This window comes from Emydura macquarii, unplaced genomic scaffold (assembly GCF_026122565.2).
Source record: "Emydura macquarii macquarii isolate MOO-44397 ecotype Brisbane River unplaced genomic scaffold, CSIRO-AGI_Emac_v2 contig_691, whole genome shotgun sequence".
In the NCBI taxonomy this organism is placed as follows: Eukaryota; Metazoa; Chordata; order Testudines; family Chelidae; genus Emydura; species Emydura macquarii.
The window spans coordinates 16371377-16399168 of NW_027130828.1; the positions used below are offsets into that span (position 1 = coordinate 16371377).

Sequence of the window (27792 nt, forward strand, 5' to 3'; positions counted from 1 at the left end):
GCTGACAGCAGAGCTATGACAAGGGGGCACTGCCCCATCTAGATAGAAGGTTCTGACTGCTCTTGCTTTCTTTCTCACCCTGACAGGCAGCCCCCAGAGAGGAAGCCGCGCACCCTGCAGCCAAGGGAACTCCAGCAGCTGATCAGGAAGAGCCGTCGCTTGCCCTCTGTCCAGGGTGAGGAGTCCCTCCCTCGGAGCATGGCTATTAAAGCCAGGCCCCCAGACACAATCCCCAAGCCATCCTTTGGGAGGCAGCAGGAGACACTCTCCCGCCAGAGCAGCTTGGCAGGCAGCGCCGATTCTGAGCATCTTCCGCAGAAGCCTTTCCACCAGGCAAAATCCTCACGGTCCGAGGTGAGTGCCCGGGAGGCAGGAGCGTGGGTGAAACGGAGGCAGGGCTCCCACCTACCCAGGTTCACTGAATTTGGGGCACAGATCCAGAAGCTATTCCTGAAAATAAGGCGCTGGGTATACAAAGATGGCCGTCTCAGCTGCTGAAATGCAGCCATCTCTGGTGCGTGATCCACTGCAGCTGTTTAACAGCACAGTGTAACACCACCCAGCGGGTTCTTTGAAAAGAAGAGAAGTATCATTTCCATGTTTGAAGCTGCAGGAGAGCTTACTGGGGCAGAATGCAGTTATCCGCCATGGAATATGGCCTGTTGCCTCCGGAGTTAACACCCTGCTTCCTGCAGAAAGGAACGTGGGATTTTTTTAATGACCATGTGTTCCAGGACCTCAGTTTTCCTTGTCCTATAAAAGACAGTGGCTCCAGCAACGTAGCACTCCCTGACACCATGCTGGGGCATTGGTTCGGTACTGACTACAAGGGAGGAACACCACTTATTGGTTGACCAGCACCATGTGTCAGCATGCTTATACTTGGTGGTTTCCCCGCCAAATACATACCAGCTTTCCCCGGTCATGTATCCGGCATCCCTTGCGTTGATCTGACCTGGATCAAGTTTCCCTTCTGTTGCAGGATCAACGCATCGTGTCTCCAGAGACGGACAGCGGGTTCATAGGGTCGGAGGCCAGCAGGGTGTCCCCACTGACGCACACCCCAGAACATCGCCCCTCTCGCACTGCGTATGGATCACCTTTGTCTCTCTTCTCCCCACTCAAGCTCCTATGACCTTCCCTTCTCCTATCCTCGGGTGCTGACAAAAAGGGTCTAGGGCTGAAGGGTGATGTGTGGGGTTGGTGATTGGTGAACGGGGGTGAGAGAAAAGGAGAGGGACTGAAGCAGGTGATCAGACTGGGGACAGGGATCATGAGGACAGGAGTGCATGGGGTGAGCAGTGAAGTGGGGACCAGGGCACTAGAGTGAATGGGGTAACGGGGTCTGGAGCACATGGGCTGACAAAGGGGGTGGTTAGTGAATAGGGGGAGACTAGATGCACAGAGTGAACTGGCTAAGCAGTGGCTGGGGCAGGGACGCCGGGAAAGACGTATGATGGAAGAGACCAGAGGTCACCAGCCAGCTGGGTGAAGCAGAGTAGCAGCCAGGCTGGGGATAGCTTGGAGATTCCCTCAGTGAGGCCCATGTGTTTGCCTTGTTCCCAGGACCCCCGGCATGCGGGGAACATCTGGCCCCACATCCAGCCCTGCTGCGCATCGCACTTCCCTGAGGAAAGAGGCTGCCCCACCTCAGTCGGGAAAGGAACGGTTGGGCGTGTACACACCCACCAGCCAGGTACTGCCCAGGGGCAGCGCCCGGAGACACAGCCTGCCCCATGGCAGCCATTCCCAGACCAGCTTCCCTCCCCAGTGGACAAACAGCATCGCCAGCGAGGTGGGACCAGAGGCAGACATCCGTGAGTAGAAAGCGCCCATCGGTGGGTGTCTGGGCACCTCCAACGTGAGACACACGCTGTTTCCTATAGGGGGCAGAGTTCTCCTCCCATCACCCCACAGCGAGAGGGGCTGCTGCTGATATTTGAGCTGATACGAACAAAAAAAGTCGATGATTTATTTATTTTTTTAAGTTTGAATTTATTCCCCGACGTTTCTCATGATTTTTTTTCCCTCTGAAAAGCCAAAAGAACATGTTGATTTTCAAAAGCTAGTTTTGGTTTAAAAAATACTGATTTTAGAAAACCAGTATTTGGGGGGATTTGGTTTTTCAATAGAAAACTGGGAGGAAAATGGACCAAAATGAAACTTTTCCACCCAAATTTTCCTTTTTTGATTTAAAAAATGTGGACCGGTGCTAGTCATTGTGTGGGAGATGATGGTTTCAAAGGGGATGGACGGGCTCAGACAGCCGGAGAGTGAGCAGTAAGAAAGGCTCACGTAGACTATCAGCTTCCATGCCCCTTTGGGGAGCTGTACGGGTCCCCCAGTTTAAGGCTGTACTAGCCAGTGACCTCTCCTCACCCTCAGTTCCCACCCCCAGTGATCTTTCTCCTCCTCATCTTTACACGGCAGGCTCTGTGATTTGGCCTGAAGTTTGCCCACAGGCAGACTAGATTTCAGGGCTCCCAGGATCTGAAGACCTCCCTTCGGTTTATGGCTTGAGACAAACCCAGCCTGGTGCCCTCCTTTTTCCTCAGACGCGTGGTTCGGAGGGAAAACAGTGGCGTACCAGGGGAGACTCCGTCACCCAGTCAGTTGGCTCACTCAGCCTCACTCCTTTTACGGGGGGGGGCCTTTGTGGGTGGCTGGCTCTGGAGATTGGGTATGGGAAATGGAGCCTTTCCTCTCGTGGGTGCTGGTTCAAATCCCACTCAAGCTGGTGGTGGTTTGGGAGGGTCTCATTCCAGGGAGCAGAGGCCCCACAGTGCACCGGGACCCCTTGTTGGTAGAGGGGTCAAGGGCTGACTGGACCATGGAGACTGAACTCCACGAACTTTCTCCAGGGGAGAGTTGGAGTGTAGAGGGGTGGGCAAAACAGCCTGAGCCAGACCTGAAAATGGTCCCAGGTGGCTGGCGAAATAAACCAAGGCCCCCAAAGGTCACAGCCCTTTAATGTCGGTCGCTGTCTCCTTACTTCCCCAGCTCCCACGGACTCCGAGGCAGAGCAGCACAGCGGGGCCAGCACTCCTGATCGCCGTCCCAGCAAAACAAGATGCTCGCCCAGCTCCACCACCACGTCGCCTTCCCCAGTCCGGGCTCATCACGGCCTCCTGGGCTCCCGGGTGGAGCGAGAGTGAGTGTGCCCTCCTAGGACGGGCTGAGCTTTGGGGACGGGGCCGTGTCAGCCACAGAAGCAGCTGCTTTATTCGCTGGGGGCAGCAGCGTCTGCTGCGGGGAAAGGCGGGTCCTGAATTTATCTCCCAGTGGAGCAATCGATCTGAGTCACCCTGGCCTTTCTGTCAGTGGTGACAGCTCTGGGCCAGTCCCGGCTGCAATCCCTGGAGCCAGTCCTCTCTGGAAGGGGCTTAGAATCAAGCACTGCCATGAGATTTCCCTTGAGTGCCATTAGCTCAGCGTGAGCCAGGCAGCGGCTGAGTGTAGGAGGTGGGGGTGGCTCATCTGAGCAGGAGGAGGTCCGAGAGGGTGGGGCCTTCGGCCTGCTGCCCTCTGCTTGCACAATGTCAGCAAACATTTCTAAGAAGGTTGCTAGGACGCTGCCTCTCTTGGACAACCACCGTGGCAGGGTGGGACTGGGAGGAAACGGCGCTGTTTTCTGTGCATGGAGGAGTAGGAATGTTTGCAAAGCTCCTTGGGCGATCTGAGCACACCACGTCCTGAAGTGCCCACCCGAGGAGAGATCCCTTATCTCCAGTCTCCACCCTGCTCTGTGACTGGTTTCTACTGGTCTGTGCTGGGCTGATGAAATGGTTCCAGTACACGGAGCTTTAGAAGGGCTGGTCACTTGTTTCTTTGGGCTCAGACGTTCCAAGAGAGACCAGACCTCCCGGTTGGGAGCCTCTGTACAATAGATCTCTCCCATGGGGGTGAATTCCCTCGTCGAGACGAAAGATCTTAAAACCACAGTCGGCTGCCTCACCAGTACTGGGGTGTCACTGGAGCCGGCTAGAGGAAGGGGAGAAGCACTGGATATGACAGCGCCGATCCCGGCTTTCTCCATCACGTGCGTATCGCTCGGATTGGCGCAGCCTTGGCGTGGTGGTGGGGGGTCCATCCTGTAAGCAGACAGCCCCCAAAATCAAGGCTGAGACTATCCGACTCATTGCACCGTGACCACAGCTAGATGTGAGGCCAGGTCTGCGGCTTATCCTGGCAGCTGGATACTGGCCCCTTGGCAGAAGGCATTGCAGTGTCTTAGCTGGGAGTCGGAACAGGTGGGGCCAGATCAGATCCTGCTAGGCAGACCAGGGACAGAGTGGTCTTTGGAAACAGCTCTTCTCAGAGAGAGTAACCAGGGGAGCTGGGAGAATCCCATACAGTGAGTCCCTGGCTATACAGCACAGCTAACGTAATGCCACTAGGGCCGCCTCTATGATCACTGCACAGAGGATGCGCTGTCGCAAGAGCAGATTGGTGGGAAAGGGTCCGGAAGTTCCCGTCACTCTTGCTAGCAGAGTGGCCGGGTAGAGCTGTGAGCTGCCCTCCTGTAGCATCAGCCAGCTGGACAGAAAGCTTTTATTTCAATGCGTTGCCTTCCAGGGGCTGGTCTCTCTCTAAGCAAACTGTGATCTGGTTCACCTCGATGTCCATCGATACCCCCTCTGCTCAGTGCCTGGCTGTCTCGCTTCAGCTCGGCAGGGAAAGTGTTAACTCTACTCACAAGGGGCGGGATGGGACTGGCTGGTTCTGAAAGAGTAAGAAATCTGCCCCATCTCCTCTCCCGCTGCAAACCTGCATCTGGTTGGAGACCCGGATTGGAACCAGACCTTTGCCGTGGCTCAGAAACGCTTGGCTTGGGGCGAGAGGGCCCTGGGGGAGCCTGAGGTTTCCAGAACCTTGCAAACTATTTCTGTGGGGTTTGCAAACCTCCGCTGAGTTCCCATACCTTTCTCCTTGTTGTTTTAATTTGACACAGCAGGATCCTGAGCGGGCGTAAATCTGCATTGTTCCGTTGACTGCAGTGGAGCGACACCAGTTTACACTAGCTAAGGATCTGGACCCTGGTGTTTGTTTCCCCGAGGGTGATTATATATTTTCCTAGCTAAAAGGCGGCAGCTTGTGCTATGTGTTGGGGATAACAGGGCCAACCCTGAAAGTTGAGCTGACACAAGTAGGTGTCCTGCATCCTGTAATGAACTGGATGCTGAGGGGGGGTGCCTGTCTCCTACTGGATGGAGTCAGCACTGCTCAGGTGTCTGTCAGATCCCCTTGTGCTGCTGAAAATTCCCCTCCAGCTCAGCTGGCAGGGCTTTGTGCTTTTTGGAGCAGAGAGGTCCAAGTCCTATCCCCACTGCCGCTGGGAGGAGCTGAGAAAGCTTGTGATGTACAGCTTAGTGACACCAGAGAGCTACGGATTTCAGTGAACCTTGAACCCAAGATTACGAGTAGGCTGGAATTGACCCGTCAAATTTGCATAGCCTTAGTCTGGGTAACTCTTGGTATTTCTAGCCCATTCCCTGCCATGCTGTACAGTTTTGGGTAGCAGCCGGGGCTCAAATAGGAAGGAGAAAATGTTGCTCTCACTATGTCGCTTTGCAGCTGTCTGCTGAGAGAGTCACTTCCCGGGGGGTTTCATATCTGCCTTTGCATAACCCAGAGGCCCAGCTAATTTGGAGACGGCTCAGAGAATCCGCCGCGCTTCCCAGTGTTTATCCAGCCTGAGCCCCCAGATGGTCTGAAGTGCTCTCCGCCTTGCTCAGAGGACACGTTCCACTGAGGACCAAGATTGTCAAAAGGCACTAGTGTTTTGGGTGCCCAGCCTCGGGTGCCTTCAAGGGCCCTGATCCGCAGCAGCCAGGTGCTCAGCTCTGTCTGAAAACCAGACCCCTGGAGGGCATCTCAAGGAAGACCAGGTGACAGGGCTGCACTCCCTAAGGAGAAGGGCTCTTTTCAATTGCCGGGGAAAAGCAAAACTAAATGACCGGCACTCTGAAAAGGGAGGTGTTGAACCCTTTGGTGACTGGAAAAGAGAGCCACACGCTTCCCCTAAGCCTACATTTGCCTGGCCATCTGGAAAACGCCAGCACCAAGGATTAATGCATGCATATTTTCCCCCAGATGGTGTGGTAGCCAGCAGAGTAACGTAGCCATTTAAGCATTCCTTCTGCCGCTGGCTGTCTTGTGCATTTAGTCAGAGGAGCTGAGGTTGAATGTATAGACTAAAATATCAAATTTCCCTGCAAGGGCTGGGGCGGCACTGAATAAACTCCAGAGATGCCTGGCCAGGCACTGTGATTGCAAGGGGCTGAATGTCTTGAAGTCTTTGCAGCCATTCAGAACGGCTCTGTGTGTAAAACCCATATTTCAGCCCCTTCCCATTACCTCCCAGAGACCTCTAGAAAACAAAACAGACCCTGCTCCCCTCCCTCCCTCGTGCACTGCTTTCCATTTCCCTTGCTTGGAAAGGCTAGGGTCACTGCTCCGGGGAATGAAATCCTCTCTCTTGCCACAGAGCTGGTTCTGCTGGGGCAGCAGTGCAGGCTTCCCCCACCCTGCCCTTCCTACCTGCCTCAGTCGTCCTTTCCGCCCTCCGAAGGACAAATCCTGGGGGTCGGGGGGCTCGTGGAGGGTGACGGTCTCACCTTGGCAACATTCAAGGGTTCCAAGTTTTTCGCTCCCCAGTGGAGTGACCCCCAAACCTCTCCAATGTTTTTGCGAAACCAGAATTGTGTCCAAGTGCCTGTTTTGGAATTGAAACCTGAGCTCTTCAATACTGTGGGGGGGGAGGGGGGGTTGGTAGCCTGGTGGCTAGGGCACAGGCCTGGGAGGCCTGAGTTCAAGTCCCTGCTCTGGCTGATCCAAAGCAGAGTTGTTTTGTCCCAGATCACCTGCGTGTCCTACCTCCCAAGCCAGTGCCCTAACCAGCAGGCTACCAGTCGCCCCCTCTCCTTTCCCCACCTCACACACAGTCGAAAAGCTCAGGTTCCAATCCCGAAACAGGCACCAAAACCAGCTACAGTTAGGCCCCTGTCTCCTGGCCTCTTTCCAGAGTAGCCAAGTCCCTTCTGCTTCCCATGGTTTCAATTTGAATACAGGAGTCGCCTTCGTGTCTTGTCCTGCCCCAGAGGTGGGTGCAGGTCAGTGGTGGGGGGTTCAGTGACTCCCACGTATCCATTTTAAGCTGAAGATTGCCTGGGGAGCCTCTGAGGTGACAGATGGGGCTCGTTCAGATCGGGCTACCACGCTGATTCACGTAGTGGCCTGCAGCTGAGACATGGCGAGCTTGCCCTGCCATCAGGCAGCAGAGACCTCTGAAGGGAGACAGCTTAGGTGTGGCCACAGCTGCGGTTGGTGCTTCCCCAAAAGTACCTTCTAGGGTGTTTCTGATGATGATGGAGTCTCACGTCGCTCTCGACGTACGAGGATTCAGCCAACACCATTGGGGACCATGGACACGTGAGGTCAGACCCCTGCGAGAACCGCGAACATTGTTACGTGTGAGACAGACAAGATCCATGACCATCGCAGGCTGCACTTCGCTTCAGGATAGTTAACAGCGACGGGACAAATCTGCAGCCACCTTGCTGTGTCGTGGGCTATTGCTTCCCAGTTGCCGGGGTCCAGGCTTCCACGTTTGAAATTCAGTGTGTCTTTATATCACCTGTACTGGCCGCCGGGAGAACCGTGCCTTGCTTTAGCTGGCTGTAAAATCCAGCGTTGGGTATTGCTAAGTCGGCTGTACGAACGAGGGGCTCAGATCCACGCAGCTGAGCTTCCATCGACATTGCTTTGAATGCCGGACGTCCAACCACAGTGGAGGATTTTGCTGTTGGGACTGTTGTCTCCCCGTTTGACCCTGCAAACAGATGGAAGACGGCGCACGTGGAGCTGATCAAGCTTCCTAACTTGGCAGTGACACGTTTTCCGTGACTGACCACCACAGAGGAGCATTGTAAGCAGGATGGCCTGGTAGATATTGAGCTTGGGGCTTATCTCGACACCCCTGTCGTTCCAGAGGTGGTGCGGCAGCGTTGTTGATGTTGGCTGTGTGATGGGTAAACTCGTGCTCAATCCTGGCGCCCTGTAACAGCAAACTCCTCAGATAGAGAAACTTCTCCACAGACTTGAGACAAGCGCTGTTGATCTCAGTGACTGGGTAGACATGTACATCCCCCGGCACAGGCTGGTACAGTGCTTCAGGTTTAGAGGCTGCAGCCTCGGAGTTGCATTGCTGAATCACTTGCACTGTGATTAGATTCTAGTGGGGAAACAGGTGTGTGGTTCCCGTCCCGCGCGCTCATCCACGCAAGCCAGGTGCAGGCGGGTGTAGAAATTGTAGCGAGTAGCACGACAGACGTGGGTGCAGGTTAAGTTCGGGTTCCGTCTCCTAGTGAATGCTGTTGACTTCTCCGCCTTTCCAGAGCTCCTTGTGGAAGGGCAATTGCATGCCCCATTGGCACTAACTGGCTGCAGGCGTAGCTGGTTGCGGCCTGTATTCGCCGTGTCCAGCACTGTCTTTGGGCAGCTGTGGCATTTTATTGGGGCAGCAGTTAACTTGGGTACCAACCGCAATGAAGCCAGGGCAGCTGCTTGAGTATTTACACCAGGTCCTGGGTGGGCGGGGCTAGTCCACGCTGCCACGACTTCCCTGCGACTGTGACGCGAGCAAGCTTCCGTCGTTACTTTCAATGCTCGAGTCGCCAAGGCGATGAGCCGTGCTGTCCCCTCTGCAAGGGTCAGATGGGGTGAGCAGAGGTGGGACTGGCCAGGTGATTTCAGCCAGGCACAGAGAATGGAGCCTTCCCCGTTTTTCTGGATCGGACATTTCTTTTGAGACCTGCACCTACTAATCCTTTATTCCCCTTCCCATCCCAGCCAGGCCATCCGGGCTCTGCAGGACGAGGTCTTGCGGCTTCGCCAGCAGCTGGAGGAGAGTTTGCACCGATCCCGCAGCTACCCAGAAGGAAAGTCGTCCCCCCGCACGGCTAGGAGCAGGAGGCAGCCTACAGGGGACGGCCATTCAGTCTGGAGCTCAGCCCCCTTTGGGTAGGTGCCAGCCTACAACACAACAGGGCCTGGTGGCCTATTGTGCCTTTCCTGCAAACTCTGGTGCCCATGGCGATTTCTGCCGCCGCCCCCCCCGTGGAACTGACTTGTTTTCTGCTGAGCCTCGAAAAGAGCTGCTGAGCTGGGAGGGTCCAGGGGGGTTGTTCCAGCTGGTGGGAGCTGCACAGGAGAAGGCTCTTGCGCCAGCACCAGCAATGGTGAGGTTGTGTGACTGGTCGGAGAGGAGGCAGGGCCAGGCAGGTGGAAGGGGGGAGTAGGGAAGGCCAGGGGTGAGACAGCGTGGGGAGTACAGCCTTGGCCGGCACGCCTGGCCTTCGGGGACATGGTTGCCGTATAGCTCCCGTCGACCCTAGTGGGAATGAGGTTGGTGTAATGCTGACAGAATTGGTCCCTTTATTGCACGGTGAAGGGCTGGTAGCCAGTCAGGGTGTGGGCCTTTCCCCTTGCAGCTTTCTGGGAGACTGACAAGCTTCCCCTGGATACTAGAAGAGGGCCTGGCTCATTTCGCCCATGTGCAGCGCCACACAGACAGCCAGGGCCTCGCAGGGTGACAGGTGATTGTGTTCACTCCCTGAGTCCCCCAGCCGCCCTGCCCGTCTCCCCATGGACCCCATCTGCAGGCTGCTAAGCACATGGCAACTCGTCCGCTCTGTGCTTTAATCCGTGTCTTGGCAAGGCATCCTGTTGTGAGCATCCTAGAGGCTGGGAATGTCTCTCTGTGCAAGCAGAGCCCCTCCCAGGGCCGGGTGGAGAGTGTGGTTAAAATCCTCTGCCCCCAGAACCGGTGTGCTGAGCCCCGGGCTTCACTCTGTGTCCGTCCCTTTCCCAGCAAATCCGCAGAGAGGAGCCCGGGCGAGTTTGGGGAGCCGGCGCCAGTAATCAAGCCAGCGGGGCAAGTGAGGTCAGCATCGCTCCCTCGGGATGGGCCTGAACTGGACCTCAGTAAGTCAACCCCTGGGAACCTCCCTCCTTTGGGATCAACCCGGCTTCCATCCCTGCTTTCCAGGAGCCATGGCGAGGGGGCAGCAGACTGCAGAGGCAGCAGGACCTGCTTTTCCTTCCCCTCTTCTTTGAATTCCCCTTCCTAAAAGGGGTTTTCTGGTGCTTCTAATGCCCTTCTCGTGTGTGCAGCAGGTGAGAATTGGCACTCCGGCACACACACGGGGACAGTGACACCGACGCCCTTGGACCGTTCCTCACAGCAGGCTCACGCCCAGATCCAACCCTCCTGACCTTTAGGAAAGCTGGGGTCCGGACCTGGACCCAAACGTTGCAGCTTGTGCCCAGCTCTTCACTGTCGTTCTCCTCGATCCTGTGGTTGTTAATTCACATCAGGGCCAGTTGTTGCTACAAGCCCAGATGTGTTTGTGTGACCCCCTCGCGACTCCCTCCTCTGACCTGGTGATGGCAACACACACTTGAGTTGTGTTCACACCACAGCTTCTTTTCCCCCCATGGGTATCCAAACACCAACCATGTTGGTGGCCTCCACACCTATCCCACCCCTAATAGCACTTGTACCCGTGCGTGCCGGGACAGTCAGCTACCCATGGTGCCTAGAGACCAGGCGCACAGAGCAGCACCCCCCGCAGGCAGGGCAATGCACTAGCCAGTTAGAAACTCACTCAAGAGCTGTAGAGCAGAGGTGGCCGACTGTCTCACCTGGTGTTCACTCTCCGTGCACTGCAGCTTCGGAGTCGGACCGCTCCCCACCACGGGCTCGGGATGGGAAGCCCAGGACAACTTTCTCCTCCAGGCAGGGCCTCCCGAGGACTCTGGACACAGTGACATTCAGGGGCCAGTACACAGGTGGGTGAGCGCAAGCCAGGCCCTACCGTGCCCTGGTGCGGCCTCTCTCGTAACACCGTAGGCCGCCCTGTGTTCTTAGCCTGGATCCCTGTTCTCGGCCCTGCACACACGCTGACTTGATGCTGCATTTCCCAAGCATGAGAGATCTCCCTCTCCCTGCCACGTGAGCGCCACAGCTCAGTCTCGAAGTGCAGCCCGTCCTCTCTCCCAGCCCAGCGGGGCGCCCCCTGCGAAGCGTGCTGAGTGAGCTCGTGTTGCATTTTGCAGGGACGCAGTACCACTTGTCAACCCCTGCGTCCCCGGAGTGGAGGGAAGAGATGGGCCCCACTTCCTGCCTCCATTGCCAAGGGACCAGGACACAAGCTGGTAAGTATCCCATCCACTCGCCCTCGGGCCAGACCCCAAAGAATCACACCTCCGCACTGCTTTGCTTAGTATTTGCAACCCATCGGATAATAAGATTTTGTACTTCATTAGCGCCTTCTGTCTGAGATTTCCAAACACCCGCTAATGAAGTTATTAATTGCTTATGGCATGAACCAATTAAATAACAAAGCCTCACAAACACCCCGATGAGAGAGAGAAGCAGAGATCACTCCCCACTGAGCAGGGATGTGGTGAGAGGGTCACCCAGGCAACCTGGAGTTGGAAGCACCTCCTTCGTAGTGGGAAAGGTAGGAGCAGGCTCCCTCTGCTGCTTGTAGAGAAGCAGGATTAGCCAGTAGCTGCTGGGACAGTGAGATCTCATTAGAGATTTGCAGATATGGGGAGTGGCACAGGCACGCTGGAGGCTGTATCCCTACCGCAAGAGAGCAGGCTAGTCCAGATCAAAGCAGGTAGTATCTTACACTGCTGAACTGTTAACTCAGCCCTGTTGCACGTATGTCTCTTGCTCTCTCCTTCCTTACATGTGAACCTATGGATGTTCATTATTCTGGAAGCTGCCCCACGTAACCTACAGGACGGGTGACCTTGCCTAGCTAAGGCTGCCAGTGCAGCCGTCATCCTTGGATTTTTCTGACCTTTGAGTGCAATCTTGCAGCTTTCATGTTGTGCTAAAGCCAGTTGTCATGAGCGAGCTCTGTGTTATAACCTGCTTTGTTCGTCTTGTCTCCTGATGCTCGCAACATACGTCATACAAAGAAATGTCCAGCTTACCGGACAGGCAGCCACCTATACTGAATGATTTAACTTGGCTAAAGACTCACTTTCATTTCCTTTTCGGAGCAAAATGTAGTCCACAGCAAGTTGTGATCCGCTCAGGTGATTTGCCTGAGTCTTTGCACATCTGCGGCTGTTTCCATGCAGCAGATGTGGACACATCTGTGTTTTGTCCAGTTGCTGATAGGAATCCACAGCTAAGCTAAAGATGCACGGTGTCATTTGCATATTGTGACCCAGAATGCTTTGCACTCAACTTTTTGTTAAAGTTTTTACTTTCTGCAAATTTCCTTAATCTAGTGTAATAACAAGTTTGCTGCTTCCAAACAGCCTGAAACCGCCTATGTACTTCTGCTGCCCTTTGCCCTTTAGATCTTTGGGGAGTTACTTTACCCTCTGTTTGTCCTCTGTGTTTTTTAGGCAATGCATCAGCAGGGGACACCTTGGGACCTGCTCAGCATAGCACTCCAAGGAAGACGCACTGTCCAACCTGCAATGGGACCAGGAGCACCCCAGCTTCTAAAACCAGGGACAAAGCAGCACGTGGTGGGTGAACAGTTGGATCCGTTTGAATGTTTTCATTCTGTGAAGAGCTGCTCTGCGTGAGGAGTGATCCTGGTGAATGGTTCCCATCTGGCGGAGGGACATACTGGCCCAGGCCATGCTGAAAGCTGAATTCACAGCTCTGCGGTTCCCAAAAGGAGTCACTACAGAGGATGGTGGTAGAATAGGGTGTCCAGATAGCAAGTGTGAAAAATCGGGACGGGACAGGGAGGACTAGGTGCCTATATAAGAAAAAGCCCTGAATATCAGGACTGTCCCTGTAAAATCTGGACATCGGATCACCCTATGGTAGAGGGCTAGCTGTGGAAGAGCTCCTAGTCACGATAGTTTCAGCTTCAGCCAGCAGGAGTCGCTATAGGTGATGGGGTTGGCACGCTGGCTATGGCTCACGGCTGCTGCAGCCCCAGCAGTGGTGGTGACGGAAACGAGCACTATCTGGGAGAACTTAGAGGCGTCCCTGTAAGGTCTGGAGCACTGACAGCGGAAGAACTTACACATGCTGCAGTTGCAGATGCTAGGGCAGGGTTCTCCGGCACAGCCACTTGCAGGTCTGATTCATCATTCACAAGGAGCTTATTCCAGTATATTGAGGGGTGCCTGCCATGCCCTTTCTTTGTTCTCAGGCCAGACTGCCCCCTGAAGTCAGTGGCATAGCACCAGGGATGGATTTAGCCTTGTAGGTTTCCTCTCGGTTCACCTCGAATACCAGCGTGTCTCTTACCGTGTGTCGTTCTTCTCCACAGTGGCAGGCCGCAGCACAGAGAGCGCATCGTCTCCAGGCTCCGTCCTCAGCCACAAACCCGAGAAGCCGCCACAGAAGCAGCAGCCTGGACTTTGGTACCTGGCGGCCCCGCTCCCTGGCACAGCTGTCAGCTACATCCCAACAGTGCCCCTGGTGCCTTACTCGCCCTCTGTAGTGTAAGAGCTGCCCACGCCACGTTTGTTGGGGTTACTGTGGGGAGGGATATTAAGAGTTTCTTTCTGGGATTGTGGGAGGCAACCTAGAATTCCTAGAGCCGGAGCAGAACCCGTAGAGAGGCAAAATGGTCGTGTGAGTCTCCCTCCCGTCGGCAGATCTAGCAATAGCTACAGAAGGTGTAGGCATGAGTTGATGTGCGTGGCTCACCGCTGCTCCCTGTTGGAAGGAATCTGATGTGTGTGTGGGCAGGGGGGTGGACAGGCAGCCCCATGCAAACATCTCCCGTAGGCCAGCAAAAGGGACCTTCTTGTTGGTTTGAGTGCATGCTTTGCATGTATGAGGCTATAGGTTCAATCCCCACCACTTCTAGTTTGTCCTGCTCTCAGCAGGGGGTTGGACTTGATGATCTCTTGAGATCCCTTCCAACTCTAATATTCTATGATTCTACTTCTAGTCCAGTAGGATTTAGAGACCCCAACAGAGCTCAGGGCCGCATGGGAGCAGAGCAGGCTGGTTTGCACATCTGGTGCATGTGCCCCGCAATGCGTATGGAGGTGCAGGCACGTTCAGTGGGTGGGTTTAGAAGCACTGTATTTTGTCTCTGGTTTTTTTTCAGCTACTGTTCTCCACCAGCACCTACCTCAGGCCCCCTCCCAGCTGGCCTCCCCCCCCATTACTCCAGCGGGTACAGAGTGGCGGAGCTGAAGCCCTGGGCCGCCCGGCAGCAAGCCCATAGTCGCCATCCCTCCCAGAAGCTCGACTTCCACAGCCTGGAGGATCTCAACTGGTCCCTAAGCCGAGCCGTGGAAGCTGCCAAGAGCATGAAGTTCACCACCAAGCAAATGAACAGGTCACTGACCTCCGAACTGAGCAAGGCCAGGATCCTGAGGAGATCCTGCCTCTTCTGACAGGAACTGGGGGCGGCTTCCCCTGGGGCCTGGAGGGGACAGTTTGAGCCGGCAGGCGGAGCCTCTCAAAACATCTGGAGCTGAGCCCCCAGCAAACCTCTGGGGAACTGATTTGCCAAAGAATGACTAGACTGTTCCCGAGTTTCCCACCCCTTCCTGGGGGGGCGGAGAGCTGTCCTCCAGCGCCTGAGGAGCCCCGACATGCTGGAGTCTCCGCGCTGGATCCCCTGGCGTCCACATTTGAAGCGAAGCCTGCAGAGTCCTCTCTCCACCGTTCTCCAGAGCCCCCCATGTTACAGTTGCCTTAAGCCTCAAACCTCTCTCTTGCACTCCTCTGCAGGAGGTGCTGCGCTCTGCTCGGGGAGATGGGGACTGCTGTTGCACTGGGCATCTCACCTGCCCCTCTCCGCTTGGCCCGGAGCTTTTGGTGGTTGTTGGTTTTCTTAAAGGATCAAATTTTAAGATGAAGGAAGCCAGTGAAAATCCTTGGGCCACGTGACTGGGCGGAGAGCAGCCCTGTCCTCCCAGGGGCCTGAGACCCGCACTTTAGAATCCCCCACCCAGTCTCATACCTACAGAGCGTTCTATTTTTCAATAACGTTTTAACTTCCCTTTCCCTTCTCCCCATTGCGCAGCTTGGAGATGGACACCGGCCGGTGGTTTACCATCACACTGTGAGCTCCCACTCCTGGCCCCTTGCAAAAACTCCCACCTGGGCCTTACCCCGCCTTGCGTTGCTAAATCAATCCATTTCCATGGGGCTCTGTCCCCATAGTCACTTCACAGGGCCGCGGGGACGTGCTCTGTTTACACGCTGAGCCTCTTCTAGAGTCGCTCTCGTGTAGGCCCTGTCATGATGTGGGTGGAGCCGCCTTCGCAGCAAAGTTTACCTCAGAGTGCTTGTGATGGACAGGACACGTATCTCTATTTTTCTATGTTCGTCCCAAAGGGGAATGGAGGAAGATCAGGTGTTTATATGGAATTTTGTTGTTTTTCTACCTTTTTGCTCATGGCTGTTATTGCTGAAGTTACGTGTTATCGGCGGTGACGTGAGAATTGAAAGGGCTTTGCTTCTGCAGTCTGGAACTCAGCTTCGCTGAGAAGATTGTGCATCTTCTGCTCTTTCTCTGTCCTCTCTTCTCTCTTCCCTCCCTGCTTATCCAGGCAGCGCTCTCCCGCTGCAGTGCAATTCACAACTTGTGCGATGAAGGGAAAAAATGTAGGCCATTCCCATCAGGCTAGGCCCTAGGCGCCATCTTCACCAGACCAGGGATTAATCCAGCCCTATCAGATAGGCTGAAAGATTCAATCGCACGTCCGTTAACTCTTCGAGTGCCTTAGGGGTGCAGCGCACAGCCGGGGAGGGGTCAGCCTTTGGGAAGCAGCAGGGGGGCCTAAAGGAACATTGTCAAAGTAAGAAGTGTCCAGCCCAGCAGTTTAGATGATTGCAGTCGAAACAGTTTGTAGCAACTTCTTTCGTAATTTTCACCACATCTGCTGTTTCTGGTTTCAGCTGGGGATGAGGAATCACAAATGGTCAGTTTCACTTTCTGTTTCTAAGGCCTCTCCTTGAATCTGAGAGAAGTTATAGGAGCTCAGCACCTCTGGAAGGTCAGCCACGAGCTTAGGTCCCCACACTGGTTAGCCCAGTGCTTCTGGTTTGGGTGCTTTCCAATGCTGCATCCATTTCTGTTTTAACCTTGTTTTTGTTGGCACATATTTTGTGCTCTCACAACCCTTTCTATGGAGATGAAGACCCGGTCCTGCAATTAGATCTCCTGCAGTGGGGCTCCCCATTGACCAAAGCTGGTAGAAAAATATGTAAGTACGTGTCACGGAAATGTTCATTTTCTCTAAATTTTTGGTGAAAAATGTCAACATTTTCCAATTTTTCACTGTGGGGAAAAAAAATCTACAACCAGAAATATTTCAGTTTATGGTTCTTCCCCTTTCTTTCTTCTTTCTATTTTGCCACTGAAAAGGCAGAGGAAGAATGAAAAAAGAGAGCAAGGGATCAATAACTGAAAATTTTAAAACCAAAAAAAAAAAAGTCTTGTTCGAAAGTTGGAAAATTACAACAACAAATCTGCAAAAATATCCAGTTTTTTGGGGGGGTGAGGTGATTTTTTTCATTGGAATAAAAATTCAGAATGAAAAATTTCAGCCGCTCTAAGGAGATCAGTAAGGTTTTTGCATGAGTGTAGGAGTCTGTTTGTCCTTCTCTCTGTCCATCCATCCCCATTCTATCTATCTATCTATCTATCATCTGATTTCAGGATTGGTCGTCTAGGTTTGTAAATCACCTCTTAAACAAAAAAAAGTTTGAGCCAAAATTGGACACTGTCCCTTTAAAACCACATGCTCTTTCTGCCCCCTTAGATTTAGGGTTTGACTTATATCAGGCTGTTTGATCTCCTTAATGAAGCGCTTGTTTGCATGTTAATGTTTTGAATGGAATATTTCTCATTGTGGTAGCTGGTGAGTGGTTAAATCACTCTCTTCAGATTCTCGGTGTGTGTATATAATTATTTTTTCAACATAATCCTTAGGGCATTTCACTTTTTACATGTAATTTATTGTTTTTAAAAATTGTTCCTACTGTGTGTGTGCTTTTAAATCTGTGAGGTGTAGTGAACAAATTCCTCTCCAGCCTCTAAGGGTCCTTGTCTGTGTAAATGGCGCGCATATACTCTTGGGCTGTGGGCAGAAGGGGTCAGAGGGTCACACACCCAATCTAACCTCTTTGGAAAAGGTAGGAACAGGCTCCCTCTACTGATTGTGCAGTGGCAAAAGTAGCCAGCTGCTGATCTGATAACGGGACTTGATCAGGGCTTTGCAGAAGGGGGTATAGCACAGGTATGATTGAGGCTGTACCCTATTGCAGGCTAGCATGGATCAAAGCATGTGCTTGGCCAGAGGAGGAGATCTTTGAATGAAGGTACATATCGACATTGCTCCGTACGGTACGTCTGGCAGTCTAGTTTAAAATGGAGCAGGCTGTCACGCTGCCTACAGACCAGATTTAACTCTCAAAGGCTGTTCTAGCAGGACCTTGGGTGGCCACTTCTTGCATGGGCCGTTCAAACTCAGCCAGCAAAGATTGGTACTTACGCTAGTTTCCAAATTGGCGATGTAGGGAGAGTTTGACCATCACTTTAAACACGGAACTGTCTGACCCTCAAGCACCATCTAAACCCCGGGAGCGGGTGGAGCCTGGGAATGGGAGCTAAGGTCGCTTGGGGCTTGTCTACACACAGACGTTGCATTGGCTTAACACCAGTTAAAACTAAATCCATATGTGGACACTTGTTGATTTTAAACAAGGTTTGTATTGGTAAATTAGAGGTGCAAGATAATCACTAACGCCAGCTTTCAACCCATTTCACACACTCTTGCCTGGGTTTAAAATCACACCTCTAGTGAAACTAGTACAGGCTTGCGTGCAGACAAGATTTTCAACCGTGACTAGTGATTTTGTGTGCCTGCGTTTCTAGCTCCCCAACCTGAGACCCTTTTAAAAAAAAACGGCTGAATTTCAGAGGGCAGGTTATTGGCACCTCCAAAAATCAGCCCCCTTTCAGATGTCTCAAGCTGGACATCCCCAACTTAAGGGGCCCATAATCAGTAGTTGCTTTTCAGAACCGTGACCCAGGCTTAGATTGTGTGCTACAGCATATGGAAAGAGTCACCATGTTAGCCTCTGCGTGAGATAATAACCTCGGCTTTCCCCGTATCCACTCAGGGTCTGTACCACTCGCCATGACACGTATTTCACCTAGCATGGGCTGAGTCTTACAAGGCTCAGTCCCAAGCGTAAACCTGTGCACACAAACCATTTATCATCAGGCCATATCCCAAACCCTTGGTGAAGACCAAACTCCCATTGACTTCAAACCAAACATTCTTCAGTGTGGGTTTGATCTGAGAAAAATCATGAGGTAGGGCCTTCTGGAAGTGATCCTGCATGTGTGGCTTTGTTTATATGTAGGACCTACCCCAAGTGTCCCTTTTTTAAAATTATTTATTGCTTGATTTTTTATTATAATTATTGTTATAATCCAGTTGTGGCTGTTTAAGGCAAGTTATCAAGGTCTCACTCTTTTAAGGACCTCACAGAGCCACTGAAATTATGTCCCCCACCACAGGCAGAGTCCTGGAACAAGGGAAAGTTGTCGATCCATAAAGCTTCAGAGACCTTGCATAGTGAAACTCATCTCAAACAACCATTGACAAACAGATGGGGTAGTTTAACAGAGGTGGCCTTCTAATAAAAATGGAGGGCAGAACTGAACTCTGTTCAGGGGTGGATATTTTGGGGGCGGTCTCTTAAGATTAACCTCTTAAAAGCATGTTTGGGTGAGACCCTCTGTCCATGGACAACAACCTCTACTATATAGTGCCGGAGAGAGACCCCATTTCAGTGCATTGCACTCAGCAAGTCTCACTGAAATGTGAAAGCTTCACCTAGAATGAAGTTGTTCTCTGTGAGTTCGTTTTCTTTTGTTTTGTTTTAAAAGGACTTTGCTAGAAGAGGCTTCCATTTGATGGACCAAATTCAGGCCTGGTTTTTAAGGGTGCAATGCCATTGATTTGGAGGAGTTGCACCTGCAGCTTTGAATTTTGCACATGTACTTGTTTTCTTATCGCAAAGCTAATTGTGCTGCGGTCATGAGCCCCCGGGCTCTTGAAACCAGGACACTGTGATTAATGCACTCCTCGGTGAGAGAACACAAGAAGTTAGGGTGTGTGCGTGTGTGTATTTAATTCTATGAAATGCAATAACAAGACGTGAAGGTTACATTTTCAGCATCTCCCTCGTTTTGTAATGAACTAGCAAAGCCATTTGACAGTATTTTGTAACGAGATAATTGCCTATTTTTTAACTCAATAAATTTGTTTTTAAAACCAAGTCTCTCTCGTGTGTTTCGGACACAGCCCTGAGCTTCAGGAAACCCAGCCTTCCAGCTAGATATTATTTACATAGTACTGCAGTGCCTGGAAGCCCAAACTGAGATGAAGACCCCTTTGTGCTTGGGGCTGTGTGTACCGATAGTTAGAAGCAGTCCTGCCCCAAAGAGCTAAATAGCTAAGACAGATAGTGGGTGGGAAAGGAATGAGAGATGCAGCAAGGAGTAGTGACTATCCAAGGTCACCCAGCAAGTCAGTGGCAGAGCTGGGAATAGATCCCAGGGATCCTGAGTATAAGGGCCCTGATTTGTAATGGTATTGAAGTGTTTAAGGATGCAGATATTTGCCTGGTAGGATTTTAAAGAGTCTAGGCACTTAACTCCCATAGGAAGTAGATGCCTAGGTGGTTTTCAAAATCTCACTGGTACTTTTAAAACTCTGACGTGAAGTCCGTGCCTTGCCCACTAGACCGCACTACCTCTTCCCCAAGCTCTGGCTTCAGTTTGGAGTCACCAGTGGAAAGGCTACTTTGCTTCTAACGCCTGCTTGTGGGCCAAGAGGGCATTCTGATTTCACCCACGCTAGGTGTTCCAGGTGTTTCCATGTCCAGCTGTGCTGCTGAGATCAGAGTCTGAGCCATCCCACCATCCTTGCAAGACTGGCATCTCTTAAAGAAACAGTGCAAACAAAAGCAAGTCTATGGTACTTAGGTTCCAGGGCTCTTCAGGGATTGGATGGATGGACTCTGCTGTAGACTTTCCCATGGTCCCCAACAGCCTCCATGCATCCACCATTTCAAAACCAAGCATTCGCCGTTCAGGTAAAGCGAGGGAAGGGGATGGAAAAGGACAGCAGGCTACCCTGATTAGCCAGCGGTCGTGGAGGGCGTGCGAAACCTGCAGATGTTCCGGAGAGCCAGTATATGGTGTGTTTCGACTGTAACCTATAGATAGCAGTGGCTGGAAAGGTGGGGAGCCAGGAGCTATGTAAGCTTCCCATATGTAGCTCTGGCAGAAGAACATAAGAATGGCCATATTGGGTCAGACCAATGGTCCATCCAGCCCAATATCTTGTCTTCCGACCGTGGATGGTGCCAGGGGCTTCAGAGGGAATGAACGGAACAGGGCCGTTGTTGAGTGATCCATCCCCTGTCATCCAGGCCCAGCTTCTGGCAGCCAGAGCGTGGGCTGGCGATGTCCCTTCGTCTCATCGTACATTCGGAGAGCTGCAGCGGTGGGGCTGAGGCCTTCACCAGTTCTGCCAATGCCTCGGTGGAGCAGGGCTGTAGCGCGCAGTCTGAAACGTGCAGGCACGTTGGCTAAGCAACCACGCCCTGCTAGTCCGGACCAGCCTCCTGCTTGTCTGCATGGCTGCTTGCCTGGGGCACGCCTGTTCCTCAGCACGCTCGGGGACCACCTTGGCTAAAGGGGCCTCACTTTGGAGCACACGGCCAAGGCTTCCAGTCCCTATCGTCCAGCCGGAGAGATTCCACAGATCCCCTGGCACCAGGGGTTTGCGTTAGACAGCTACGGCTGTCCCAACCTCCTCTCTAATCATAGACGACCACAGCCCAGTGCATGTTGATCCTCCAGGCCCTTCTGCCTGTAAAACAGTAGGGGTTGGCTGGAAAACCGGAGTGGGAGGAGGGGGAAATTGCAAAATTTGCCTTACTTTTTTCATCAGGATGTTACCAGTTTTCCTAAACACAGTGCAGTGGAGGCACCAGAAGGTGGCCTGGGGAGCCCTCTAGTGGGGCCTGTGTGCGGAGACATAAGACTGACCAGGCCCCATGCGTTGTGGCACTCACACAGGTAAGAGCCCGTATGACCGCTCTGCCCCGGGGAGCTCTGGAACTGCTACCTAGACACGATCACCGTTTGTTCCCAGGCCCTCTGCTTTTCCACGCCTTGCATCTCTTTGCAAAATCAGGGTGATTCTTCAACGCTGTCCCCACACAAACACCGTCATGCTCTTTAGCAAAGAAACCCGTGCATGCACCCCTCTGCCCCTGAGCAACCCGACAATAACACAGCTGTTCATATGCCTGATATCGGGGAGGGGTGGTGGTGAACAAAGGGAAGGACACTGATTTCAGCTTTGCACTTACTGTGGTGTCCATCCTGCCAGGGATTTACAGGCCTCCCTTGTAAATAGCAGAGGACATGAGCCTGCGCCTGTTGAATTCAGCGGCAACGCTCCCGATGACTTTACCGGGGCGTAATGAGTCACCTGGCAGCACACGGGCTCTCCGAGTGCTGGCCTGCACGGCTGCCTGTGCTCCAAGTGTCAGGCCTGGCATGCGACGCTCGTGTCTGCCTCTCCACCTCACCTGCCCGCCTGCTCTCACACCCGCAGGCATGCAGCAGCCTTACCTTGCCCTCACTCCTCTGCAGGGACGGGTGCCACTGGCATGCCAGCTGAATAGGCAGCTCCAAGGTCTGTTTGCCTCCCGTTTCACTGCTCTCCGTGCGTGCCCCTGCCCTTCAAGGGGCAGCCGTGCCAGCAGCCCACGATGGAGGGACCCCGATACTGGTTGTAGGCTTCCCCACATCATGGACACACCAGGCCCTGTGGCCCTTCCGATGTTCAACCCCCTTGCACCTAGCTCCCACAAGCAGCTGCCCCTCTGAGCTGCTTGGCTGTTCATTCCCACCCCCCTGTGGAGGTTGGAAGGCGGTCCATGGGTATGTGCAGATGAGCACAATGGGTGGGTGGGACAGAGATTGAGCGGAGGGGAGCAGAAGGGGGGGGAGAGATACCACCATAATCCCCCACTCCAGGGATTCATCCCCCACCCCAGCGCCTTTGGAACGACTTAACAGCTAAGCAGGTCTGTTTCACTTGCTCTTTGTCCAGAGGGTGTGGAAGGAGTTGTCATCCAGTCCCTTCCATGCATTAAGCACTGGAACAAAGGCTGGGTGTCCTTATGGGAAGGTGAGGCAGTGTTTCCTAGTGGCTAGAGCACTGGACTGCGACTCAGGAGACATAGATTCTATGCTTGGCTGGGCCACTGGCCTGCCGGATGACCTTGGGCAGGTCATGGGCCTCCTTGCCTCAGTTTCCCCATCTGTAAACTGGGAATAACAGTATTGACCTCCTTTGTGCAGTGTTTTGGGATCAATTGAGGTAAGGTCCTATAGAAAATCAAGATATTATTTATTATTAAAGCATTAATTGGGAGCTGGGTGTTACCCAATGTGACCCTAGTCGAAAATTCTGCAGAGTAGAGCTGCTTCAAGTCTCCCATGTTATTTTCTCAACATTTTGACTTCCACAGACATAGGGGGAGTTGGGAGGTGGGCTGGGGCAGGTGAGTGAGTGTGCGGCAGAATTGCAATGTCATCGTAGCTGTGTCAATCCCAGGTTATTAGAGAGCCGAGGCGGGTGAGGGAATAGCTTTTGTTGGACCGATAGCTGTTTGTGCAAGAGAAAAGCTTTTGAGCTACACAGAGGTCTTCTTCGGGTCTGGGGGAACTGATGACATTGATGAATTCCCACAGGGAACTGATGACATTTGTACCTGATTTGTTTTGGTCAGCTGTGGAGTCCTAGAAATTGATGAAAGTGGATCAAAATTCCAACCTCCAAAAAGAGGGGGGGGGGAGAACAAAAAAAAGTAGCAATATTTTCCTTTCTTTGTTTTGCAACCAGCTCTGCTTCAGATCATGTGTGACGGACACACTTTCTTAATGCTCTCCCCAACCTGCCTTCCCACCCCCCCAAACAGAAGACACGCTAGGCAGCCTTTTGCACCATGTATGGGAGCGCATTTATTTATTGACTCAAGTGCTTTCGTACAGAAGAACAGATATACAGAGATGATACATGTTTGTGCTTCAACACTTGTCAAACATTTAGATTCCAATAAGTTCAAGGTAAACAAGTTCCAAGACAAGATGCTTTTAATTTTTTTCTTTTTTGATAAATTATTTGTTTATATAAATAACTGTAACAGAGGAAAAACCAGAGAAACTAATAATGTCCAACAGACAAGATCCTGAAGCATTTGCAATGCTAATTAAAAAAAAAAAAAAACAAGGAGAGGGAGGGGCAAGGAATAACTAATATCAGTGCAAATGTTTACAGAGTTTGCCCTTATCTAGCATTAATGGGCCAGGAACAGGGGAGATGAGAAGGAAAAAAATGGAAACACCTAAGAAACAGCGAGCTCTATTTGGGAAGAGCAGGGTGAGCGAAGAGTGAGGGGTTCAGTTCCCTGGGGGGGGAAAAAAAAAAGTATCCCCCTCCCCAAACTATCGCAATGCAGCTAACGCCAGAGGTGGTGAGAGAAAGGCAGAGGAAATCATTTAAAGAAAAGTAACAAGGTCTCATTAAACCACTATACACCAAGCCTGTAAGAACGTCACAAGACACCTGAACTAATATACACACAGCCTGCTGTGAGAGAGGGGCGAAAGGAGGCCGGGATGGGAGAGTTTTGGCGATTTTTTCACAGTCAGCAACGTTTCACTACTGGACGACAACAGCAGAAACAAATGGGGGAGGCGCTACTAGGGTCAGTGCAGCAGGGACCTCAAGACAAAAACCAAGGAGATGACAGCCGTTAGCTTATTTTTTTTTAATTCTTTTTCTGTTTTTGTTTTTTAACATACGTTCAATACTGAGATATAAACTGCCTTGCTTTAATTCGTTTTTTTGCAAGCAAAAAGAGACTTTTTTGACTCCACACATTTTTTTTTTTAAAGTCCGTATCTTTTTTTTTTTTTTTAAAGGAATATGCCAAACTGAGGCTAGGTAAGGAAAGAGTTAAACCATTGGCGAAAGGATGCTGTCATGTGTAGCCCTAAATTGCAAGGATCTCTGGGCACCAGCAGGTTTGGGCTCCTCTTCTAGGGGGTGTTATTTTGTGGTGAGGGGCAGAGCTAAGCTGTCCCTTTTTTCTGCCTGTAAAATTGCCCTAGGATCCCACTTTCAATTTAAAGCTGGGCGGGCTGGTTTCTGTTCCCAAGAGCACAATCATTGACTGGAGCTCAGCCATTTCCCCCAGCTCTGCCGCTCTTTCATCCACAATGAGCCAAGTGGACCATGGGGCTTTTACCCCTTCCTCTGAAACATCAGCCATTGGCTACTGTCAGAGTCAGGCTACCAGACTAGATAGACCAATGTGCTGATTGGTAAGTGCAAATCTAGCCCCACCGCCCAGTAAAGAAAGTGCTGATTGGGCAGTTCTCGGAAGCTCCGCCTTCAAATGCAAATCAAAAGGGCACCCCTCCAGCAGCAATCTGATTGATTTGTCCAGATGTGCTCAACTGAACCTTGCTGGAGGTGGGGGACAGGGTAAAGAAAGGGAGGGTTGGTCAACATCTGTCAGCAGAAGAAGCCTCAGAATATTTGGGGACTGGTGTGCTGGAATCATGGGTAATCCCCAATTTAACATATTCCTCCACGAAACACAAAAAAATAGATGCATTTAAGAATCACAAATACACCCCCCCAAAAATGAAGAACAAAACAAACCCAATGACAGCAGCAACCGAACTCTACTAATTCCATATTTGTGTTTGCGTCTGGGCTAGGTACAAGATCACATAGCTATAAATAATTTGGGTGCATCCATCCATCCTGAAAAGCGCTTGGAAAATTTTCGTCTAGCGATGGGTAAATGGGTTACTTGAAAATGAGTTTGGTTTGGGTTTTTTTTTGGCTACATACATAGCGAATAAATAGTTTGCTTTCAGGTTTCTTTTAACCACAATGCAATTTTTGTCCATCCGTCCCCTTGCCCCACTCCTTTCTCTTAAAATGAGGGGCAAGAGGGGGATAGGAAGGTTTCTAAACACAAGAACAGGGCAAAAGCTTAGGGGTTGGGCGATGGCGCCATGGGTCAGCAACGTAACATTTAACGGGACAGCCAATGGGGGAGCGGCCACGAGCCTGGAAGGTGGAGGAGTCGTCGTCATTTCCTTTGCTTTGTTTTGTTTTAACTGCTGGTTTCTTCGTCTGTTTTATTCAGTTTCTTCAGTGTGTCCAGCAGTTTCTGTGGGGTCAGGATGTGCGTGGACCCTGCGGGAGGCAGAGGGAAAGACGGGCAAAACATTAGCGCTCTGAAGGGTTAGTTCGGCAGCTGTCACCTCTGCGCTCCTGCCTAAGGAAGGGCGTGGGCAGCCCTGCTCCTCATACAGTGCCAGTCTAGGCAGCGCACGCGGTTGGCCAGAGGCGGCGTTAAGGTGGGTGTCTGGGGCACGCGGGAGGACATGCGCTTCCCATTGGCGGACTTTGGTACGGCGGCTGAGCACGGTAGGGCGCGCCCGCACAGCTGCGCGTGCGTTCGCACTTGTATAGGCACCTCATTCTGCTGCCAGAGGCGACAGAGGCGTGACTCGGTGGCAGAGCCCCCCCCCACGTTCCCCCGTGGCAGTATGGGTGGTCCCAACCTTGCCTATAGGCGGGATGGGGCGATGCCAGGGCCTGGCGGGCGCTCGCTAACCCAGCTTCAGCTGTAAAGTACACACCATGCGCGCTACCGCTCTGGACGCCAGAGCAAGAGCGGGCATTGTGTGTGAGGAGCGTGTGGGCGCCCCCCCCCAGAGGGCATCCCCCTGCCACTGACCCTGCCCTCCCTCCCCAGCAAGGAGCACTGCTGTGGCAAGGCGAGCGGAGGCCCGCTCTGATGCCTGCGTCCTTACCTTGCCCAGACAGCACAGAACGTTATTGGAAATGCTTGCAAAAATGGAAGCCTATGGAATTCCGAGTGTTTCTATGGCAGAAACCAATAAAGGAAAGAAAAAGAAATATATGGAGGCCTCTCAGCAAGAGATCTAGGTGGGGCGACAGAATGAGGCATGGAACGTGTGTGTGGCGGGGACATGGACGTCGAGTCGACAGAACGGTGTTGCGTGCACGGAGCGGCAAGAGGGCTGTGTGGCGTCTGAGGACTGCACAGGTGGTGGCCTTCAGGGAAAGATGCTACCACCCCCACTGCCGCTGCCATCTAGGGCGGGAGAGAAGAACCAAAGGGAAAGTCGTCAGCACTTGAAAACGTGCATCCCTTGGAAGATGGAGAAGAGGCGCAGAGGAGGAAGGGAGGTGGCCGGAAGCTAGACTTATACAGGCAGGCAGGGGCTGTGCCTACGGCCCTACAGGCAGGGAATCAAGTTGTCAGTGCGGATGTGAGAGATGCGGGGTGGGGCTGGTTCTTTTTGCCAGCAGCGAACGGCATCCCTGGATAAGGAGGCTGCTGGAGGCTCGCTGGATGCAGTGGCAGGAGATGCTGGAAGAGGCTAGAGAAGAGAAGGAGCAGGGAAGGGGAGTGGGAAGCCCTCACAAGTTGCCCTCTCACACTGGGAGCTGGTCAGCGTAGCAGGAACCTCTCCTGACTCTGCCTCACGGCACCTGTTCAGCCGCCAAGCAGCTCAGTCCCCGGCCTTGCCAGTGCTCCATGCTAAGACAGCCAAGCTCGTGTGCAAGGTGTGGCCAAGCGTACAGCCGTCAGCGCGTCACTGTCCTGCCCAAGGACAACGTGCTTGGTCCCGGTCTCGCCTCCATTCCCTCTCCCAGGGGTATGCAAGGTGACACGGGGGCGGAGCCGCCCCCCTCCACCCAGTTCGGCCGCCCCAGTCACTTTCCAGAGTAGCATTACGCTCTAATCGACTGCTCCACTCCCTGGGGGGAGTGAGGGGCGATCCCAGCTCCACGCTCTCATGGCCAAACAGGGCTTACCAGCCTGTTTTGTTTGGGGCCAGCTCCTGATTTCATTTTCACTGATTTTTTTGCACCAATTTAACACTGTTGATGTCAATGGAATTGTTCCCATGTCACCCTGCTGTAAGTGAAACCAGAATCAGGCCCCTGATTGCCCCCACCTCCTAGTGTTGATACAGGGAACCCAAATCCAGACCCGTGCAATGACTCCCAGTCCCTGCTCAAGGCATATACAAACCCATGCCGGGTGAACGTACAATGCCTGCAGGCACTGGGGGTTGGATTGCCCTGCTGTAATCAGCCTCTTGCGGCTCCTGTACTTTATATAATGTCCTTTCTGTTAAATACGTGAACGCTGACATGCCGCCCAGGGATTCCCCCAAGTAGGGACTGCCCTCCTCACCCAACTATGTCCACTGGTTTGGTTTTTTTTTTTGATGCGCACACACATGCACCAAGGAGTAGGAGGTGCCCCCTCCGGCTCGTTTCAGTGGATGAGCTAAGCCATGTGAACTACCCCCGCTACTCTGGCTCAGCAGTTAAAAACCTTCCACTCACCGACGTTCAGTCCACACCCTCTCAGCCACTGCTCACACCAGCGGTGGGGAAGGGCCCCATTTTACAGCTGGGGAAACTGCAGTACAGAGAGATAGAACGACGTACACAAGGTCTCACCGCCACTGTGGTAGAATCTGGCCTAGAACGTCAGTTTCCTGACTCCCGGTCCCATGGTCTAACTGCAAAGGTCCAGAGGCTGTGTAGTCTAGCAGTTAGACTGCGGCCCTGGGAGTCAGGTGTTCTGGTCCAGGTGACTAGGCA

At 52.7% G+C, this 27792-nt stretch overlaps 2 protein-coding genes across 4 annotated transcripts in view; one reads left to right on the top strand and one right to left on the bottom strand.

Moving 5' to 3' along the window:
• The window catches only part of AKNA (AT-hook transcription factor), a 64597-nt gene extending 47146 nt beyond the window's left edge, over positions 1 to 17451 (top strand). The window contains exons 12-22 of the mRNA XM_067542161.1: positions 87 to 354; positions 983 to 1089; positions 1567 to 1817; positions 3001 to 3151; positions 8851 to 9021; positions 9872 to 9984; positions 10732 to 10851; positions 11119 to 11217; positions 12433 to 12558; positions 13320 to 13494; positions 14112 to 17451. Coding sequence (XP_067398262.1) covers positions 87 to 354; positions 983 to 1089; positions 1567 to 1817; positions 3001 to 3151; positions 8851 to 9021; positions 9872 to 9984; positions 10732 to 10851; positions 11119 to 11217; positions 12433 to 12558; positions 13320 to 13494; positions 14112 to 14403 — 1873 coding nt within the window. The 3' untranslated portion in view covers positions 14404 to 17451. The remainder of the gene's footprint in view (positions 1 to 86; positions 355 to 982; positions 1090 to 1566; positions 1818 to 3000; positions 3152 to 8850; positions 9022 to 9871; positions 9985 to 10731; positions 10852 to 11118; positions 11218 to 12432; positions 12559 to 13319; positions 13495 to 14111) is intronic.
• A 5605-nt stretch (positions 17452 to 23056) lies between these two features.
• STXBP1 (syntaxin binding protein 1) overlaps positions 23057 to 27792 on the bottom strand; it is a 59752-nt gene continuing 55016 nt past the window's right edge. For all 3 annotated transcript variants that reach the window (XM_067542165.1, XM_067542164.1, XM_067542163.1), the window contains one exon: positions 23057 to 25335. In XM_067542165.1, the coding sequence (XP_067398266.1) occupies positions 25253 to 25335 (83 nt within the window). In that variant the 3' untranslated portion in view covers positions 23057 to 25252. The remainder of the gene's footprint in view (positions 25336 to 27792) is intronic.